We start from the raw sequence: 20600 nt of genomic DNA on the forward strand, positions 1-20600 counted from the left end.
TCTACTGGTCTTTCAGTGGGCACAAGGAAAAGAGGCTAGGACTTAGAGACATAGACTATTATGGAGAAAAAGGGTGGGATATATTTTAACGTAGGGAATTTTGTGATAATACACTAATATGGCTAAGACAAATCATCTGAAACAAAAAGTATACTAATAAATAATTATAGTGACAAATAACAAGGAATATATAATCATGTTAGCTTACACAGAGTACCATGGGAATGCGGCACTGAGAGCCATCAATACCGCCTGAAGAAGTAGAGGAAGGCTTCACAGAGAAGGCATTCTTTTTTAATGGATCACTGTTTCCCAAAAAAACTAAAATACAATTTGGGAAATGTATACTTAATTCATTACATTTTCCTCAGCTTTAATGACAAATTTATCAGTTAAAAGAGTTTGGTGTTTACTTCTAAATCTCTTTAAAAATCATGACAGTACTAAGTGAAGTAAGCCAGGAAAAAAAAAAAGAAAAATACCATATGATATCACTTATATGTGGAATCTAAAAAATGACACAAGTGAATTTATTTACAAAACAGAAACAGACTCTCAGACAAAAAAAAAACAAAAACCAAACTTACAGTTACCATGTGAGGAAGAGAGGGTGGGGAGGGATAAATTGAGAGTTTGAGATTTGCAGATACTAACTATGAAATATAAAATAAAATAAAGTCCTACTATATAGCACAGAGAACTACATTCAATACTTTGTAATAGTCTATAATGAAAAAAAATATGAAAAGGAATATATATATATAATATATATATATATATATAATATATATATATATATAAAACTGAATCACTATGCTGTACACCAGAAATGAACACATTGTAAATTGACTATACTTCAATTAAAAAATAATAAAATAAATAAAAATAAAAATCATGACAAATTAAGATGAGTTTTAAAAACAGGTAGATCTCATAACACTAAAAGTGCAGTTTGTAATATAGCAAAATTAAATACAGTAACAATTTTAAATGACCTATTAAGTTCATCGCTCATTTCTTTGATTTTGTTTAGCATTGATCTAACTCATGTGGAAGGTTACATTCCCACAAGTTTACACAGCTTAATGATTAACTATATTCACCTGCCAACCTTACTGTTTATGTGGCAAAGTATTTTATAAAGAGTTTAGAAGTCTAGGTCTGCTTGGAGGAAAAAACTAATTACAAATTGCTTGAAACTGAATAATTTAGATAAAAATGTACACTATTAAGCTCTTTCTTTTTATTGCTCCTCTAGTTATTTCTTCCAGAATTGACCAAGACTATTCATCAATTGATTCTGTATCTCCAGAACCAAAATCAAGATTTGCTATGTTAGATGATGTAAAAATTTTAGCCAATGGCCTACTTCAGTTAGGACATGGTCTTAAAGACTTTGTTCATAAGACTAAGGGCCAAATTAATGACATATTTCAAAAACTCAACATATTTGATCAGTCTTTTTATGACTTATCACTGCAAACCAATGAAATCAAAGAAGAAGAAAAGGAACTTAGAAGAACTACATCCAAACTGCAAGTCAAAAATGAAGAAGTAAAGAATATGTCAGTTGAACTCAACTCAAAATTTGAAAGTCTTCTTGAAGAAAAAATTCTGCTTCAACAAAAAGTGAGATATTTGGAGGACCAATTAATCAATTTAATTAAAAATCAACCTGAAACTCAAGAACACCCAGAAGTAACTTTACTTAAAGTAAGTAGAAACCAAAGAGTTCATAATTATGTTTTCCATGTGGATCTTTCAAAAAAATATTTAACGACATGCCACTTGAAATACTTTGTTGAACTGTTTAAATACTATATTTTTCTTATGAAAAAAAGCCTCCAGGAAATAAAATTTCTGATAATAATTTCAAGTTGGTTTTTACGTTTCCCTTACATTATTTATGAAAATAACTAACCTTAGCATTTCAGATGAAAATTACAAATCAGTGAAGTAATAAAATTTAGAAAACTAAATTATTACAGTATTACAAATTACTGGAGGCAAGTATAAAGCTAAAGGAATATAACTATTCTCCCATGTTTAAAATGTTTAAAAGTAATTTAGTAAATGGAAAAGATTAAAATACTGGCTTCTTTTTTTTTTTCATTTAACTATAGTAATTTAAAGTTCAGGAAATCAGATTTTAGAGATGATACATTTTAAATAAAATATGAAAGTATGCACTATGTGAAAGAAGCATACAAGGGAAACATGTTTGCCAATACTCATTTTTGTAATGCATTATTAGTTTAAGAAATTTGGATTATGATAATGCTATAGGAAATAAAAAAAGTCTAATTTAACAAAAAAGAAAGAAGAAACTTTTAACCAACCTACAATCTATGTCCAGACTTTCATAGAACAGCAAGATAATAGCATCAAAGACCTTCTTCAGATCGTGGAAGAACAATACAGACAACTAAATCAACAGCATAGTCAAATAAAAGAAATAGAAAATCAGGTAAGCCAAATTTTAACGGTATGTACAATCTTTTACATAAAACTTAGTTTTATGAAAACATTGGACCCTAAAATTATTTAAAATAATTATAGTTGGGACAGTGAATAAAAGGATCACATAAACGTGATTGTTAAGTTTGCAGACTCTAAAGCTAATAAACTACCTGGATTTGAATTTTGGCTCTAAAACTTTTGTGTGACCTTGAATAATACTTAATAATACTTAAGAATTCTCTCAGTTTCCTCATGTAGTCTATGTAGATAATAACAGAATCTGTCTTATAAGATTGTTGTGAGAAAAAAAGAATTAATTCATGCACAATATGTCCTCAATACAGCAAAGTGATTTGATTAAAATTTAAATTATGTCTCTCCTTGTTCAAAACCCCACAATGGCTTCCCATCTCTCTCACTGTGGCCCGTAAGACCCCAATGACCTTTAATCATGTCACTGACTTCATCTGCTCCACTCTCGTCACACTGGCCTTTTCACGGTTACTCAAACACATCAAACACGCTATCTCAGGGCCTTTGACCTTGTTGCTCCCTGTCTGGAATGCTCTTCTCCCTGGTGTGCACATGGCCCACTCTTATTCCCTTTAGGTCTTTCTAAAACACAAAATTCTCAAAGAAGCCTTCCCATGGAACTTAATCAGAAATTATAATCCCCCACACCCATGCTTAAAACCTGCTACCTCCTTTATTACTCTCTTCTTTTCCTTACCACTTCTATTTAACATAACGTATATTTCAGTTATTTATGCTGTCTGTCCCTGCACTAAAATGTAAGCTCCATGAGTTACTTTTTAAAACTGCCATAGCCCCAGAATATAGAATACTGTCTGACACATAGGAGGCATTTAATACATACTGAATTAATAAAGGTAATGATTTAGAATTTAGAATAAAGCTATGTCAGAAACTGAGCATTCCTATATATAGTACCACAGTTCAAAAATATTAATCAGTAACACTACTAAACAGTCATTCAAGAGGGTTTTAAAAATAGACTCGAAGAAACTGGTTAAAAAATAAAAAAGACGCCAAGCACTATAAAACAAGTATTATTACCAATTTGCACTAAATGAACACATCGTTACATGTTTCAGTAATTTTATGACTCATAATTTTAGTAGGTTATTGTTGCTACTTTATGACTCATTATTTAGTAGGTTATTATTACTAATTGTCAAAAAATGTTTTTTTGCCAGCTAGTTTTGATTTCTGTAATTTCCTTCTTACTATAAGTATTATGATTAAATTAACCTGCTTACAAAAGCAAAATATCACTATTGTAAAATGATACACATCCTGTCTAATAAAATGTATGAAGAATTCAAAACAATGAATTTCTAAGTTGGAAGAAGCCTTAGATCATTTGATTCAAGTTCCTCAAATTTAAACTAAGAAACCAAAACTTTGAAGTTACGTGACTGTAAGATCACACAGTTACTTAGAAGAAAAGACTAATGCTCCAAAAGTGAACTTTACAACAGAGCCTTACGAATCAGATGCTAGGAAATACTACTTACGCTGACATCAAAAAATTAACACTAATAACACAAGATATTACATACTCTGCTTTTCTCAACCCATAAGTAAGAAAAGCTATCAGTCAATAAATTACAAATCCAGCACAACAGACAATTAAATATGGAGTATACTGAAAGTAAACAAATAAATCTGCCAATTTGTTACCTCTACAGATATGTTTACATGTCAAAAACTATCAAGAAAGCAGCCTCATTTAAATTATATGCCATGTCTTAAAACCTACAACTAAGAATTATTAAATTTAAAATCGGCCTATGTCACTGAATAGAATATACATTATATTCATATAAATAAATATAACATATTAAAATATTCTAAACAAAGTTTCTGCTTTTGGTCTTGCTGCTTTTTGACCAATTTCTGTTTTTTGCTTTGTTCTATTTTACTGAACTTATTAAATAATGTGCCTGATTAAGTATTTTGAGGACAGGAAGAATGTACAATATGTATAGCATTGTTTATCCCTCTTAACGTTGAAAGCAATAACATATTATCAACTAAAAGATGCATATAAGTTGTATATTTAATATCCTCACTCAGATTCCTGTAATTGTATATTCAGTACCATTTTTAAAAGTAGATTTATATTCTTTTATCAGTTAAGAAGAACTGGTATTCAAGAATTCACAAAAAATTATCTTTCTTCTAAACCAAGAGTACCAAGAACTACTCCCTCTCTTCATCTGAATGAAACAAAAAATGTAAAATATGATGGTAAGATTCTTTGGTGGGTTTCCTTCTTGAAGCCATTATCATCAAATTTTTCTTCTATCTCTGACATTTCAATCAAAAATCCCTATTCTCAGGGACTGTTCTAGATTAAAAGAAAGTAAAGACATAAATCCACCAAATAAAACATATCAGCCTAAATTGGATCTTGGTGATTTTTTTTAAACCCTATAAAACATATTCTTAAGACAATCAGGGAAATATGAATATAGATTTGATTTTAGATAATAGGGGATTATTGTTATTTTTCTTAGATTTAATTATGGTATTACAGTTATGAAAGTATAATCTCATGTTTAAGAGATGCATACTAAAATGTCTAAGATGTTAAGGGTCATGATGTTTGAAAATTACTTTCAAATAGTACAGCAAAGTATGTACTTGTATTTATGTTTATAAAGCAAATATGGCAAAAAGTTAACAATTGTTAAATATAGATAGAAAGATTGGCATTCTCTTCTACTTTCCATAAATAAAGACGGGGGGACAAAGTCTCCATTCCCAAATAAGCTTCTGCAAAATGTTATTCTTTTAAAATGTAATCCATAGAGAAAAAAAGGATTCTGTTAGTTTCCTCCATGTATGTTCACTCTTTCCACATGTATCTGTTGACTACCTGCTATGCACCAAGCAGCGTACTAATATATCATATGTGGTATTTTATTTATGGCCTTCTGTTATCTAGGAAAAAAAGTCTTAAAATTCTCATTCATTTTGTCGCTTTTCTTAAAAAGAAATCAGTTTGGTAGTAACTATTTTGATATTCTTTGCATAACATGCCACCTAGTAAAAATGCTCTAGTATAAATTACTTTTTCAGTAACACATTACTGAAAAAGGCTAATGGCTACATTCACCACAATTTCATAAAATGTCAAGTAAAATCTCAAGCTCTAAAGATAGCATTTATTACTGTATCTTACATAATAATATTTTGTTGATTCTAGCCATTCCTGCTGACTGTACCACCATTTACAACAGAGGCGAACATACAAGTGGTATCTATTCCATTAGACCCAGCAACTCTCAAGTCTTTAATGTCTACTGTGATGTTATATCAGGTAAACTAGCCTAAGGAGAAAACAGACAGCAGCTCAGGTTACTCACTACCTATTAGTAAAACTAATTCTATTATCTTTGTTCTGAATATATATAAGATGAAATATATATAACACAAGTAGCTATATAGATCTAGTACTTATATCTGTCTTGTTTATTTATGTATTTATTTAGGCATTTACTCAATATTCTCCATCTTCTTCCATAAAATAATCTGAAATGACTGTTGTCAATAAGTTTATTAAGACAAATTCATTAGTTGCCCTTCACTTCTCAGTGTCATAATAAATAATAAAATGTTATTACCATAACAACATTAATAATTACCTTAACAGCCACTAATTAAAACTAAACCAAAATAGTATTTTGTTACATAGATTAGCATCAGTCTACAAAAAATACATAATCTGTTCACTATATTCAGGTACTTCATGGACATTAATTCAACATCGAATAGATGGATCACAAAACTTCAATGAAACTTGGGAAAACTACAAATATGGTTTTGGGAGCCTTGATGGTAAGGTGACTTCATACATTCCTTCATTCACTTGTTAACTTAAAAATATTTAAGAACCTATTATGGACAGGGCATTAGAAATGTAATAATGAATAATAGTCCCAGCCTTCATAGAACTTATTTATAATCACATATTTGTAAGTAATTGAACTTATTACAAGTGTATTTATTTGAATAATACTTTTCACAATTACATGTCTGTTCTATGTATACTTATCACAATTTAATTTGATGGCTTCTGATTATCATAACTATAATTATTAAAGACAATTCTGATTAAGTGCTATGTGCACTGAGTAAGTGGTAAATGCTATGAATTAGCTACAAGGAAAACCATCTTTATCACTGGTCACTCTACTTTCTTATTAACATTTTAGATATCAACTATTTGGAGGTTGGAAGGCACAAGGAAGCTATCAGATGTACAGTACAAAATGGTTTGATTTCAATTATTTAACTATTATAAATGTATACCAGACATTGTGTGGTTTAACATACATTTAGTTAACTCAATGCAAATTATTATATTTTGATTACAAAATAAATAAGATAAAAATAAAATAAGCAAAATAAAAGTAAATGATAGATTTAAAATCTAAAAAGCACATTATAAGAATCCATGAATGAAAAAAAACTAACAAATATATTGAAAGAAAAAAAATCCATGATGTACATGTACTCATTCATAAAGGGGATAACATCCATTATTATGCCAAATTTTTACACATTAATTATTATTTGACCACTTAAACAATGTGCATTCAAACTACCAGTTAAATCCCTAACTAAATGGTAAAATCAGTAATATGTTTTTAGCTCCAAATCTTCTTCTAAGAGTAAGAGTCCAGAGTACTCATTTATTTCTATAAGAAAGTAAGCCATTTTTATTTTTCAGTCCTTAAAATGAAGTCTAATTCAACAACAGTAAGAAAATTTTGACTTTTTTCTTCAAATATTTTAATAAAAGGGATAAAGAGAGATTGTGATAGAGATCTATTTGTATTTGTTTTTAATTCCAAATGAAAAAATAAAGTTTTTAATTATACAGAAAAGTTACTAAGAATTATGCTTTTTAATTTAAAATGTTTTTTTACTTTATTTCCTTTTTTCTCAATTAAAACATATATATCATGCAAATATCAAAGGCCAAGACTATATTTGAGGAAAATGACATTATTATCCAAGTCTCTGGAAATACTCAACAAATCTCTTGATAGTATATGAGTATTAATAAATAGCTGATAGTAAAGCTAGTATATATAAGGACCCAGAAGTGAGAAAATACGCTACCAATGACTAGACCTAAAAATACCTGTAATGGTCTAATACGTTTCACCTGTGAAATATGCCTGATAATATCCATTTTAGAAAGGCTAATCAGACCTTAGGTAGGCCTATTAATATTTTAACATTTTGTAAATATAACTGTCTCCAATAAAATTATTTTAAAAAGAAATATTTTAAGAGACTAAAATAACAAAGGGATTTGAGACTAAAACAGTTCATCTACTTACACCAAAAAAAAATCACTCTCAAAAAAAAAAAATGGTCAGTGTCTAATCCACAGACTTTTACAACTTTTCTTTTCAGGAGAATTTTGGCTGGGTCTAGAGAAGATACACTCTATAGTAAAACAATCTACTTACATCTTACGAATTGAGCTAGAAGACTGGAAAAACAACAAGCATTATATTGAATATTCTTTTCACTTGGGAGATCATGAAACCAACTACACACTACACCTAGTTGAGATTACTGGCAATGTCCCCAACGCACTCCCAGAGCACAAAGATTTGATGTTTTCTACTTGGGATCACAAAGCAAAAGGACACTCGAACTGTCCAGAAAGTTATTCAGGTATCCTTTTCCTAATATCAATATTTTATTTTCTTATCTTCAAAATATCTTCTCAAAGTATTAGCTAATATCTTTCAATGTCAACTCTTTAAAATCTGAATCCAAAATCAGCATTTCTCTACAGGTAAACATCTCTTCATATAGTGTTAATCTGATTCTAATACAACTATGTATTTTACCTCTAATCTTCCTTAGATGTTTCATTTTTGCTAGGGTTTATGAGACTAATATAGATTATTTAAAAGTGAAATACATGCATACAACACTGTCATATTTATAAGAACCAAAGAGACATTCATGGGAAATATAATAACAGTAACCACAAATGAGTTTGCATCCATTAAATTGCATATCTATCTTTTTTAGGAGGCTGGTGGTGCCACGATGTATGTGGGGAAAACAATCTAAATGGTAAATATAACAAGCAAAAAGCAAAAACTAAGCTGGAGAGAAGAGGAATATGCTGGAAGTCTCAAAATGGAAGGTTATACTCTATCAAATCAACCAAAATGTTGATCCATCCAACAGATTCAGGAAGTTCTGAATTAACTGAGGCAAATTAAAAAGTCAATAAATTAAATATTAAACTCACCCCCAAATTACTGTGGTTTAATAACCTGGTATTAAATCTCTAATAGAAGGCTTCAAAAATAAACTCTTTATATTAAAGTCACTACCAACTTAATATTAAACGTAACACATCACCTCAAAGAACACCATTTACCTTTTGCAATTAAAATTATGATGTTACTTATTCATATACTTTATGATATGCAAATCAATTTTAGATGGTCACAATCTGTATTTTAACCAATGGGTGAATTTTTAAATAACTTTTTTAAATCAAAAACTTAGAAAGAGACTTTATTTTTAAAGTCATCATGTGGGCTAATTTCATAACTTCCCCAGTTTAAAAACTTTTTTCTGGTTAATATTCTAAACTTGAATAAATATAAAGGACTGATAATTATATAATTCTTAAATGCTGTAATACCAATTTCAAAACTAAAATTCAGTCAGTTCAGAGTACATGTGACAATCTGTAATATAAGCTGCTAAACTGATACTTCATTTTGCTACAAAATAATTTGGAGTAAATGGATGATTTATTTATGAAGCTAAATGAAGTGGAATGGAATACTGTATTGAAATAGGTTCACAGTCTTAAACAAGTACAGTAGATCATGATTACTAAGTCATATTGACTTCAAATATCTATCAGCTATCGCTGTAACTCATGAGTTAACTTATCTATAATGTATACATGTTATATATTTTAACACAATATTATGAAAACAAATAATTTTAAAGGGATCTTGTCAGACTACAATAAGAATGAGTGTACTTGTGGCATCAAGTTAAAGTTTAATAATTTATTCCCCTTGGACGTGGTGTGAGTCTAATACTTATGTGTAGGCTTTCAAACAGAATTAAGAATCATAACAAGTTACTGAATGCTTAAAAAGCCTGAGAGGTGTTTATGTATGTTTCCAAATTCAATAAAGATTCAGTTCCCTAAATTATAGAAATTTAAATTCTTGTTTTTATTGACATCCAATAGAAGTATGATTCTGTTATTTCTAATTTAAACAATTTAAATTCTAAATCCTTAAGGACTGTTATATGCAAGTCTTTTGACCATAATATCACTTATCAGTATTTATTTCTAAGTAAGTTTTTAAAGAAACTACCAAAGATAAATAAAATCTTGAATTAAATACAGTTTTTAAAGAAAACAGTGCCCAAGTTATATAGTAACTCATCATAGTCAAAACTCAGCATTATGTATTTTACATTACCCAACATATGTCATTTATTTTTAATATATAACACATGTAAATATATATGATCTATGTGGATCCTTCATAAAGATTTTGTTCCAAAAATTACAAAAGAAAAAGGCAAGAATAAGTTTTAGTTTTCAGAACCACATCCAAGCTGTCAAAATTCACTTTTTAGAGCCAGAATGCCAAAACAGCTTTTTTCCCCGAAAAAACAGGACTCTTTCAAATGCAAAGTAACACATTATTTAATATACCAATTGTTTTCTCTTTTTGTATTCTAATCTTTTATAATTCTCACACAATATGTTTTATTTTGTTCCTTTTAGGAGTACTAAGTTTTTTCTGCATTTAAAGCTCAGATTGAGAGAATTTGGGGATAGAGGATTTTTTTCTTTATGGTTCACAAACTTGTGTCCTTCTGTTCTCACTAATTTGCCAAAAGTACTCTAACTGTATCACTAATACAACTGTCAAATCTAGTGGCCTCTTAGTTCACATTCCCTTTGGTTTCTTTACTACTTATTAGTAAGATTCCTTTCTCAAATTCGACCTTCATTTTGCTTGCACAATACTACTACACTCTGGGATTATCTCTAACTTGAATCCACCTTTAAAGCTGTATTCCCTCCTAGTGTTGAGCACTGTGGACCAATGTACAATATTCAATCATCTCTTCTACTCTGATCGTCAGAAATTCTTTCTACTCATGGACTCATCTGTTTTCCATGAATTAAGTTCCCAAATCTACATACTATTCCCAAATTTTTCTCCAGTTCCCCTTCTTCCATTGCCTACCTGTCATCTCTCCTTTTGATATCCTATAGCATCCTCAAATTCAACTTATCAAATAACAAATTCATCAATACCTTACTGCTTCTGCTGGTCCTTTCTCCCTTTCACCTTACCACGATCTCCTTTTTCTTTACATTCATTAATGACACTACCATGCTTCCAGGCATAAAAGCTTGGAACCTGAGAGATACCTCTGGCATTTCAATTAACTTTGTAAACCACCCTTCCTATACCATAAGCCACTAAGTTCAATAAAATCTTCTTTTCAAAAGACTCTTAATCAGATACACTTTTCCATTTCTACTGCCAAAAACCTACCAAGCACTGCCTTTAACCTGAGTCTCAAATTATCTAAACAGTCTCCTGCCTGGCCCCCTAATTTTATGTCTATCTCCCTTGAATCTTTCCAAAACAATACCATACTTTGCTCTCTGTCATTCAAATTTGTCTAATAAAAGAGTATAACAACTGAGCACAATGAAAATATACCCTTACAGGTCCTGGTGATAAAGGATGAAATGGCTTGATATAAGCACAAATTTCTTCTAGAATCCTATTAGGATTTTATTTTAAATCTCAAAATCTTATCTTAAAATCGCATGTGAATTGCGTTTTCTACTTCATAAATCTACATTATATAAAAATAGTTACTTCCTCCTGAAAACTTCTAAAAAGTGATGTTCCTGGAAGAAGTGTCAAGTTTATCCTGTGGACTTGCATATCCCATTTAGCTGTGTCCTCACAAGAATGTGTAACCCAATTAGAAGAGCATAAACCCTCAGATCTAATGAAAATCATCTACTTTTAAACATCTCCTGTATACTTTCCTAATGCCATTCCATTTACCTAGAATGCCTCCCATTACCTTTCTGCTTGGCTAGGTCCTATTTATACTTCAAGGAAGCACAAATAATCTCACTTCTTCCACAAATATCCCACAAATGGAGGCCCTTCCTCCGAAACTTTGCAGCACTACTGTCTGTATCCCTTCAACTGGCACTTAACAAGTAAAGAAAAGATAGAAAACAAATCTGGAAAATCGTAACAATAAAAATAGTGAAAAATAGCAATAAAACCCCAAGAGCATCAAAGATAGTCAGACTACTTGTTTTTAGTGAACTGCAAAACACCTATACCAAGCCTCTATTCTGAACGAGTGTGAATTTTACTGAGACCAAGTATACACATTTCCTATGGCAGTATTATCTATTTACACACCATCATCCTAGAATCAGCATGTTCATGATTGTATCTTTTCTTCCTAATACCATAACTCATGGAAATCAATTAACTCATTCATTAATCAAAAGTGTATTCATTAATCAATAATATTCAATTTAAAATGTATTCATCAATCAGTATATATTGAGTATCTACTCTTTACCTCCTTATAAAACCTATTCCAAATACATATATTGTTACATATTCCACATTCTCTTATAGGATAATCAAACATCCTTTTGTTTTTTCCCATAACTAACAACCACAAGTACTGCACTTATGTATCTACTAAGTAATCATCCAACACAGCAGTTTCGAAGATTGAAAAGAAAGTGACCAAGTGTTGGCCATTTTATCAAAGTCCAAAGTGTTCTCATGGCAAATTAAACAGGGCAAAGTTACTCAACTGGTGTGAAATATGCAGTTCAAGGTCATGAAAGTAGGATTAACACTCTCTCTAATGAGGTTTCAGTGACATTTTAGAAAATACAAAAATCAAGGATTCCATCTCAAATATACACTGTTTTTTCTAAATTCATGTTTAATCCCAGGAGCAATCATACATCTAACAAAATGATTAGGTTTATTTGAAAAAGCAATAACCTACAACCTTAAAGACGTAAGGCTCTAACTGTTTATCTTCAAATAACCACCTAAGTCTCAATTTCCACATCCCATATGTGAGAATAGTAATAAACTTGCCAAATCTACTTCATGGAGTTGTAATTACCAGGTAAGACACTGTATGTGAATGGTTTTATGAACTATTAAGTTCTAAATAAATGTATATACTTGTAAAAACTAGATCTCAGGTATTAGTCTTAACATCTCTTTAAGTAAGTACTCTGTACAAATACTTCTTAACTGAAAATACTCTAATTCTTAGGCTAGGAGAGCAAAACGGCTCTCCACACACTCTGCTGCTTCTGGGATTTCACTCCTTTCCTCGGAGTCTGAGGTAACACTCGATCACATTCAAGCCCTCAGCTAAAAACTCCTAAGTGGCTACGTTAAACTGTTAGAAAACAGAGCTTCCAACTCAAGAATTTCTGTAGTTAAAATAAACTAGGACCAATTAGACAGGATAAAAGCTTGAATGTCATATTTAGGGCAAAACCACAACAGTGGAGTATGGCAATAACATCTATAAAAACTAAAAATAAAAACAAAGACCAATACTCTCTAAAGAAGGGAACCAAAAACTTGAATGGAAAAAAAATACTCAATTTTCACTGAAATTTACACTTCCTTAAATTCTGAATGTAGGAAACTAACCATGCTAGTAATATATGAGACTTTATCATTAAAAGAAATCATACATAACTGTGTATAACAACTACTGTAGATATTTCAAAACACTGTTAATGCTTAATATTACTTAGAAAATATGGTAGTTTTTAGACCTATGGTTACATCTTGTTATTTAATTCATTAATAAAGAAACATATATCACAACTTAAAATACTGATAACTGTAATTTAATGTAACTTATTTCCTTTGTTATCCTATGTATTTCATTTTATGCATTAAAAAAGATTATTCCCAAAAAGAGACTCCCAGGATTTACAAAACTGCCACAGGGTATTAAGAACCCCAACTCTAAAGGGAGAACTACCATCATATGATAATCTAGTTTAAGAAACATGAATTACATGGCTCTCAGGTCATAATATAAGTAGTACAGTCTTCCCTTAGTATCTATGGGGGCTTGATTCAGGACCATTAAGGATACCAAAATCCAGAGATGCTCAAGTACCTTATATAAAACAGCACAGGATTTGCACATCCTCCCACATACTCTAAGTCATCTCTAGATTACTTATAATACCTAATGCAATGTAAACACCACGTGAATTGTTGCCAGGACACAGCAAATTCAAGTTCTGCTTTTGTGGATGTTTCTGGAATTTACTTTTCCCAAGTATTTTCGACCTGCAGTTGGTTGAATATGCAGATACGGAACCCACTAATACGAAGGGCCAACTATATACACTTACTTTTGAATAACCAAGCTATTCCTAGAAACAAAATTTTAGGAAAATTCAATCACCATACAATAAGCTTATTAAACTACTCAGAAGAAAACTGATACAGGGTAAGATTATAAAGCGATCATAAAAAAAATTAGCCACAATAACATCTGAAGTGCTTAAGTCCTTATCTGTTAGAAATAAATACTAAAGGATTGACTAGTGAAATGACACGATGATGAGGCTTCACTTTAAAGTACTACAAGGAAAAAAGGGACAGGGTACAGACGAAGCAGGAATGACAATGTAAGTTAACTGTATGTACTGTTCTATTTTCTTTTGTGTATGTTTGTAATTTTCTATTATAAGAAGTTTAAAACTATATTCAGATTAATTCACAGGACTATTTTACTGAGGATTTATTTACTTTTACTGAGGATTTTTAAGAGATGTATGGGGCAAACTCCTAACTTCTAACTAAGATCCAGATCAAAATGAACCACATCTTTTCATTTTGTTTCTCACAGTATCACCAGGTCTGAATCACTACATTGATTCCTGTATTCTTAGTAACACCATATTTGCTGGATATAGGGTTTCTAAAATTGGAAGAAAAACAAAGATGTGAAAGTTCAACAGGTGATTACAACTAAGGCTACTTTTGGGAAAGAGGCTAAATCTTAACAGTCTCACTAAGAATAGCATGTGCTCTATGACATATCTCTTAAAAACTGGATGTCAATAAAACAGACAATAAAACACAAATATTTGCTCAATTAGATGTACCATGACCTTTATAACTCAGGTGCAACAGTGGTTATCAAGTAACAATTGGGAACATGAGTAACATTACACCCAATCTACTACTTTTCAGATGATTTCATATATTCAATAAAAAAATTTTTTACAGAGTAAGGAAGAGCTCTTTATTTGATTATCTTAATGTAACAACTGCACTAGAATTTTTTTCTATGATACCATGATAGCGTAAGTATTTCCTTAATAAAGCAAGCATTTGATATAAATTATCTCCACTTATTTGGCAAAATAAGAAATATGTCATTCATTTCCAAACTGCTAGAAACTACCATGTATCTACATTCTCATTTCCCCCATAGAAGATTTGAATAGACCAGTTCCCTTCTGGTTTAACACTTTACAAGAATAAGTGAACAACCACATGTGGTGGAAAAAAAAAAAAAAGACTTCATTTAAATGTGAAAATCTTTAACTTTAGGTATAGCTTAATAATATTTTTTTAAAAACATCTTTGAGAAGTCTCAATAACATCTTTAAAAGCACATTTTCATTTAAAAAATAAAAATTAAGCTAAAAATATATTTTTTACATATATCTCCTTTTAGACAGCTTTTTCTAAATTGTTTGATAATAACTATAAAATTTGGAAGCAGTAGGTGTTAAGTAACAGGAAATCTGTCACTTTCAGAATACAGTTCTTTTTCCTAGTTTCTCACCTGTTAAATGTTTGCCTCAATAATGTGCATTCTCCTCTATTCAGACAATTTATCTTTTAAACGTTTTTACTTGAGACCCTTTAAAATATACTTAAGTTTAGTACTAAAAATAAATACAATGTGCAAATATTTTCTTAAAACTCACACTAAAAATGCTTAAATTTGTGGTTTTTTCAGATACAAATCTGAACCCTATGGAATGTCAGCTTTGTCATCTATAAAACACGGATAATTATACTGGTTCTGTGCAGGCTGTTGTACACAGTTAATGAGATAATGGCGATATGTAAACTAAAAAGAGTCCTACTGTCTATTTTCTTTATTAAACATTATTCACTGGAAAATGTACACATACAGATTGTATTAGATTCCTTTACAAGATAGTAGGCAGAATTGATCTCTAAATTGTTCAATACAAACCTTGGATTATATAATCACTTCTTTATTCCATGTCCTTTTAAGCAGTTTTATATATATATATATATATATATATATATATATATATATATATATATATATACACATATATATGTAAAATTTATAGAATATCTGTATCACCTGTTTGTTTTAAAAGCACCATATATTTTCTTTGGCCTATCTTCCAGGAATTTTACTCATGTTAAGTGCCATTGCTAATGCAATGCTTTGTGCTCTGTACCCTCACAAGAAAAGATAGGTATTATCATCTCACATTTTATTAATAAAACTTGAGTGCCAATAAATTAAGTAACTTGTTCTATGATACCAAATAGTAAACATTGAAGTCAGAAATCACACCCATATCTGAATGACTTTAAATTCCATTCTCATATGACTGTACAGTTTCTTATTTCTTAATTCATTGAATAAATATTTACTGTGTGCTCTCCATGTGCTAGCACACTATTCCAGATGCTAGAGATAAAGTGGTGAACAAAACAGACAAGTCCCTGCCCTTTACAGTAATTACATTCTAATAAGAGAAAAAAACGATCATATAACTACATAGTGTAACACCAGATAATGGTAAGTGCAAGGAAGGGTAAAGAGCTGGAGGAAGGAAGCAGCAGATCCTTTCAGTTAGGGTGATGAGAGTGACCTTTAAGCAGATATATGTCTGAATAAGGAGTCAAGTCATGTAACGATCTGGGGAAAAAACATGACAGGCAAAGAGAAGAAAAAATTTAAAAAATCTTAGGCAGAATTTTGTTTGTTCAAAGATAAATAAAAAGGCCATTGAAGCTAAAATGAAATGAGCAAGGCAGAGAATAGGTGGATATGAAGTTAGAGAAAGGCAGGAGCCAGATCATGTAGAATCTTATAGATTATTATAAAAAATTCATTTGTAACAAATTATGGTTACCAAAAGGGAAAGAGCGGAGGAAGGATAAATCAGGAGTTGGGGATTAACAGATAAACACTACTACATATAAAATAGATAAACAACAAGGACCTACTGTATAGCACAGGAAACTACATTTAATTTCTTGTAATAACATATAATGGAAAAGAATAATATATATATGTATGTATATGTATAACTGAATTACTTTGCTGCACACCTGAAACTAACATTGTAAATCAACTACACTTCAGTAAAACACAAAATCAAAAAAAAAATTCATTATTTTTCTGCTTGTAATGGACACCACTAGGGGTTTTAGACAGAGGAATAAATGATCTGATTTGTATCTTTTAAAAATCTCTCTGGCTACAACGTTGAGAACTAACTGAACAAGGGTAGAGATAAAATGATCAAATTTAAAAAGGTACAGCAAAATTCCAGATCAGTAGCTATCTAATATTCTACCCTCTAGTCCCATGTGACTACAGACCATTTGAAATGTGGCTCATCTGAATTGAAATATGGTTTAAGTGTAAAATACACACCAGACTTTGAAGACTTTTAGTAAGAGTGAAAAAAAAAAAGTCAAAGAATTTTTTTATATTTATTTCACATTAAAAGAATAATATTTTAGATATATTGGGTTAAAACATATAATTAAAGTTAATTTCACTTGTTTCTTTTTATTTTTTTTAATGTAGCAAGTATAAAATTTTGAATTACAAACGTGGTTCCCATTATATTTCTATCTGACAGTGCTGAACTGGATGTTGACCAGAATTTTAAAGGCTGAAGAAGAAAGAAGTATTGGATTTGGGATTCATTTTGAAAGTAGAGCCTATAGAACACATTGGAGGAGAAAATGTGAATAACAAAGAGAAATCATTTCAATTCCAAAATTTTTGGTCTCAGGAACTGGGTAAATGGTGGTGAAATATACCATAAAATGGGGACGTCTAGGTAAAAACTTATGTCTCAGTTGTCTTGTTGGCTATCCCAACTGACATGTCAAGTCATGGTCTCAGCATTCACAAATAAAGGGAGCCTCACTCATAAAGAGTACATGTAAATGGCGCCCCTGGAGTTATGCAGTGTTCAGCCCAAAAAGTCTAACCAACAACTTCCTGTCAAGTTTTCTCTGAGTAATGTAGAATTACTAAATGTTGTTGGTTAGCTGTTAGAACATAGTGCAGGCACATAAATTCGATTCATGTATAATGCTAGATTCTATTAATAAGAACATTTGAGGAAATATAGTAACTAGGAGTTCAAATGTTTTAACCTAACAACCCACAATTCAAATGCTAGCTCCAACACAGTAAAAGTATAACCTTGTTATCCTTCAGTTTACTCACTTCTAAAATGAAGGTAATACCTACTTCAAGCTATGAGGATTAAATAAGCTAATGTATATAAGGTAATTAACATTATATCTGGTGCATAGTAAAACCTTAATACATTACAGCTATTAATAAAATCATGAGGTAAGAAATGGAATAAGCACAAACCTACAAAAGATTTTTTAAGTTTCATTCTACATTAGTATTAGAATATACAGTATCTTATTTCAGAATTCTCCAAAAGTAAAATGTGTTACCTGTAAGTAGTGTTTGGAACATAGACATCCCTTGCAGGAAACTCCAAAATTTCTCTGGTAGGTCTAACTCTACTGTCAGGGTAAAGCTTCACCTGAAGCAGCTCTGGAGTTAAGCAATAATGGGGGTTTTCCGGTGCAGGAGAAATGTCTATCTTTAGCTGAGCTGCATATAAAAATATATTATAAAAACAATGTAAACATAATAAATAACAACTTTACACTAAAAATACTTTTGGAAGAATTTAGATCCTATTTTTGCAAAAAGTGTGGGAAGAAACCAAAAACTGCTATCATCTCAGACCTCTAAATTATTTCATCTTACCAAGTCTCACACTTATATATTACTTATACAGACATAAATACATAAAATAATAAATGCTCACTGAATGAATGAATGGAAAGGAAGGAGAAAGCAAAAAAGACAAAAAAGAAAGAATCTAGCATAGAAACAAGCCAACATTTTGAAGACTAAATGATTTGGTTTAAACTCAATTGACTTCAAAATAGTTTCATTCCCATGGTTTACTCTGATCATAATATGAATCTGTTTCTGAATATTTACCATTTCATTTATGTTTTTTCCTCTCTAGAAAACAATTTTAAGCCACAATATTATTCATTGTTCTCATTTCAGTACTCAAATTATCAAAGGTAATCCTCCATCCAAACTGTTAGACCACAGGAGAGTAGAATAGTGACATGAAGACTGGCAGGTATTGAGCACAAAAAGACACGTGGGCCAGATAAGTGAAAAAAGGAATACATAATTACAAAAACTACAACTATTAGTGATGATAATAGTTGTCTTCATGTCTGCAAAATTTCAAAATACCTGTAATAGGTCTTAGTCGCCGTAAAACAGAAGATGGCCTTCTCATGTCAGCAAGGAATTTGTACAGATCTTCATCACTTAAGCGGTCTCCTTCCTGATTTTAAAAACAGAGGAAAAAGTATTCGACAAAAAAAATGTAGTAGATCCTGCCCTTCTTCCTTCAATTTAATCAGAATGAAAAGTAAAATTAAGTTAATATAATTATGATTAAAAATAAATACACTAACACACCAAAAAACATGCTATTTTCTTCTTTCTATGCTTTCAAGTTTTATTAAAAGTTATGATATTGCTATTTTTTAATTTTATACTTCTATTTATAGCTCATTATCTATGTTTATAAGGTATTACAGGACATTCTAAAATAAAAATTGATGCAAATTAGAGGCAGATAAAAAGAAAAAAGAAAAATAAGAATATAGACATAAAACAGACATACATACATATATGATAGTCATAAATTTGTTACACTTGAATTTTTGTCTTTTCAATTTTATATCACCAAATTTCTTAAGTGCAAAATATACAGCATTAGCTGAATTTGAAAAAGAAAAGGAAGTAACAACAAAAAACTACTCTTAAGAAAAAAGACAATTATCCTGATAGTAAGAGCAGAAAGAAAACTCTGGAAAGACCTCAATCAATGGGAAAAAAGATAAACAAAAAATCAAACCATATCTAATTAACAGAAAAATCTTAATTTAATGTAATATTTTTCTTACACTTATATAGGTAGAAGTTAATTTTATTCTTTCATTCAAGAGTCAGTCTTTAGATTTTATTAATTCAAACCTCTTGCATTTGATATCATATTATTTTTAATTCATAGTTCATACAGTGTCTTTTCATCTTACTGGTAATGAACATAATTAAAGCTACGTTATTACTGTGTGCTCACCTTGAGCCAGATCCCATTTGTTCACTACTGTATTCTAAACAGGATACAGAATTGATCTTCTTTCATCCCATTATCTTAAAAAGTAATTTAAAATTTCTAAATGGTTGGAGGTTTTTGTTAATACTTTTATAACTGGTTTTTAGTTTCATGAGTTATGTTATGTTTAAAGAATCTGACTTTATGAAGTTTTTTTCAACTAATTATTGTAAATGTTTCATCAGTTGCTAAAATATACCCTTCTGGGTGTAGAATTAATACAGCTCTTTAAATGTTCCTTATTTGAAATACAGATTATCTCTAGACTCAATTACTTCTGTCTACTTAACCTGTTAAATTGACTATATTAGTGGTCTCCATTCTTTACACCCTGTCTATTTTCATGCCTTTTGTTGGGTAGGACATAGCTCTCTCCCTAAGGCTTAGCTATGGGACTTCTTTAGCCAGTAAGCAAACATGACACAAACACTTGAAAAACATTTATATAAGTAAGGTGGCCTTCTCTCTTGAATTTCTGCCACTGCTA

General features: G+C 30.4%; 2 protein-coding genes across 14 annotated transcripts in view; one reads left to right on the top strand and one right to left on the bottom strand.

Annotated features, from left to right (window-relative positions):
- The window catches only part of DOCK7 (dedicator of cytokinesis 7), a 178822-nt gene that overhangs the window by 104293 nt on the left and 53929 nt on the right, over positions 1–20600 (bottom strand). For all 13 annotated transcript variants that reach the window (XR_004325106.1, XR_004325107.1, XM_032494450.1 and 10 more), the window contains 2 exons: positions 19180–19273; positions 18348–18510 (listed from right to left, as the gene is read on the bottom strand). Coding sequence is in view for 11 of the 13 variants with exons in the window: in XM_032494450.1 (XP_032350341.1) it covers positions 18348–18510; positions 19180–19273 (257 nt within the window). In the remaining 2 variants the exon portion in view is untranslated. The remainder of the gene's footprint in view (positions 1–18347; positions 18511–19179; positions 19274–20600) is intronic.
- On the top strand, positions 1134–9707 carry ANGPTL3 (angiopoietin like 3). The gene is made up of 7 exons (XM_006181274.2): positions 1134–1713; positions 2357–2467; positions 4620–4734; positions 5696–5809; positions 6232–6327; positions 7918–8184; positions 8551–9707. Exons 1-7 carry the CDS (start codon positions 1219–1221, stop codon positions 8745–8747), a joined length of 1395 nt encoding a protein of 464 aa, XP_006181336.1. The 5' UTR covers positions 1134–1218; the 3' UTR covers positions 8748–9707.

The sequence above is a fragment of the Camelus ferus genome, chromosome 13 (genome assembly GCF_009834535.1).
Source record: "Camelus ferus isolate YT-003-E chromosome 13, BCGSAC_Cfer_1.0, whole genome shotgun sequence".
NCBI classification, from domain to species: Eukaryota; Metazoa; Chordata; class Mammalia; order Artiodactyla; family Camelidae; genus Camelus; species Camelus ferus.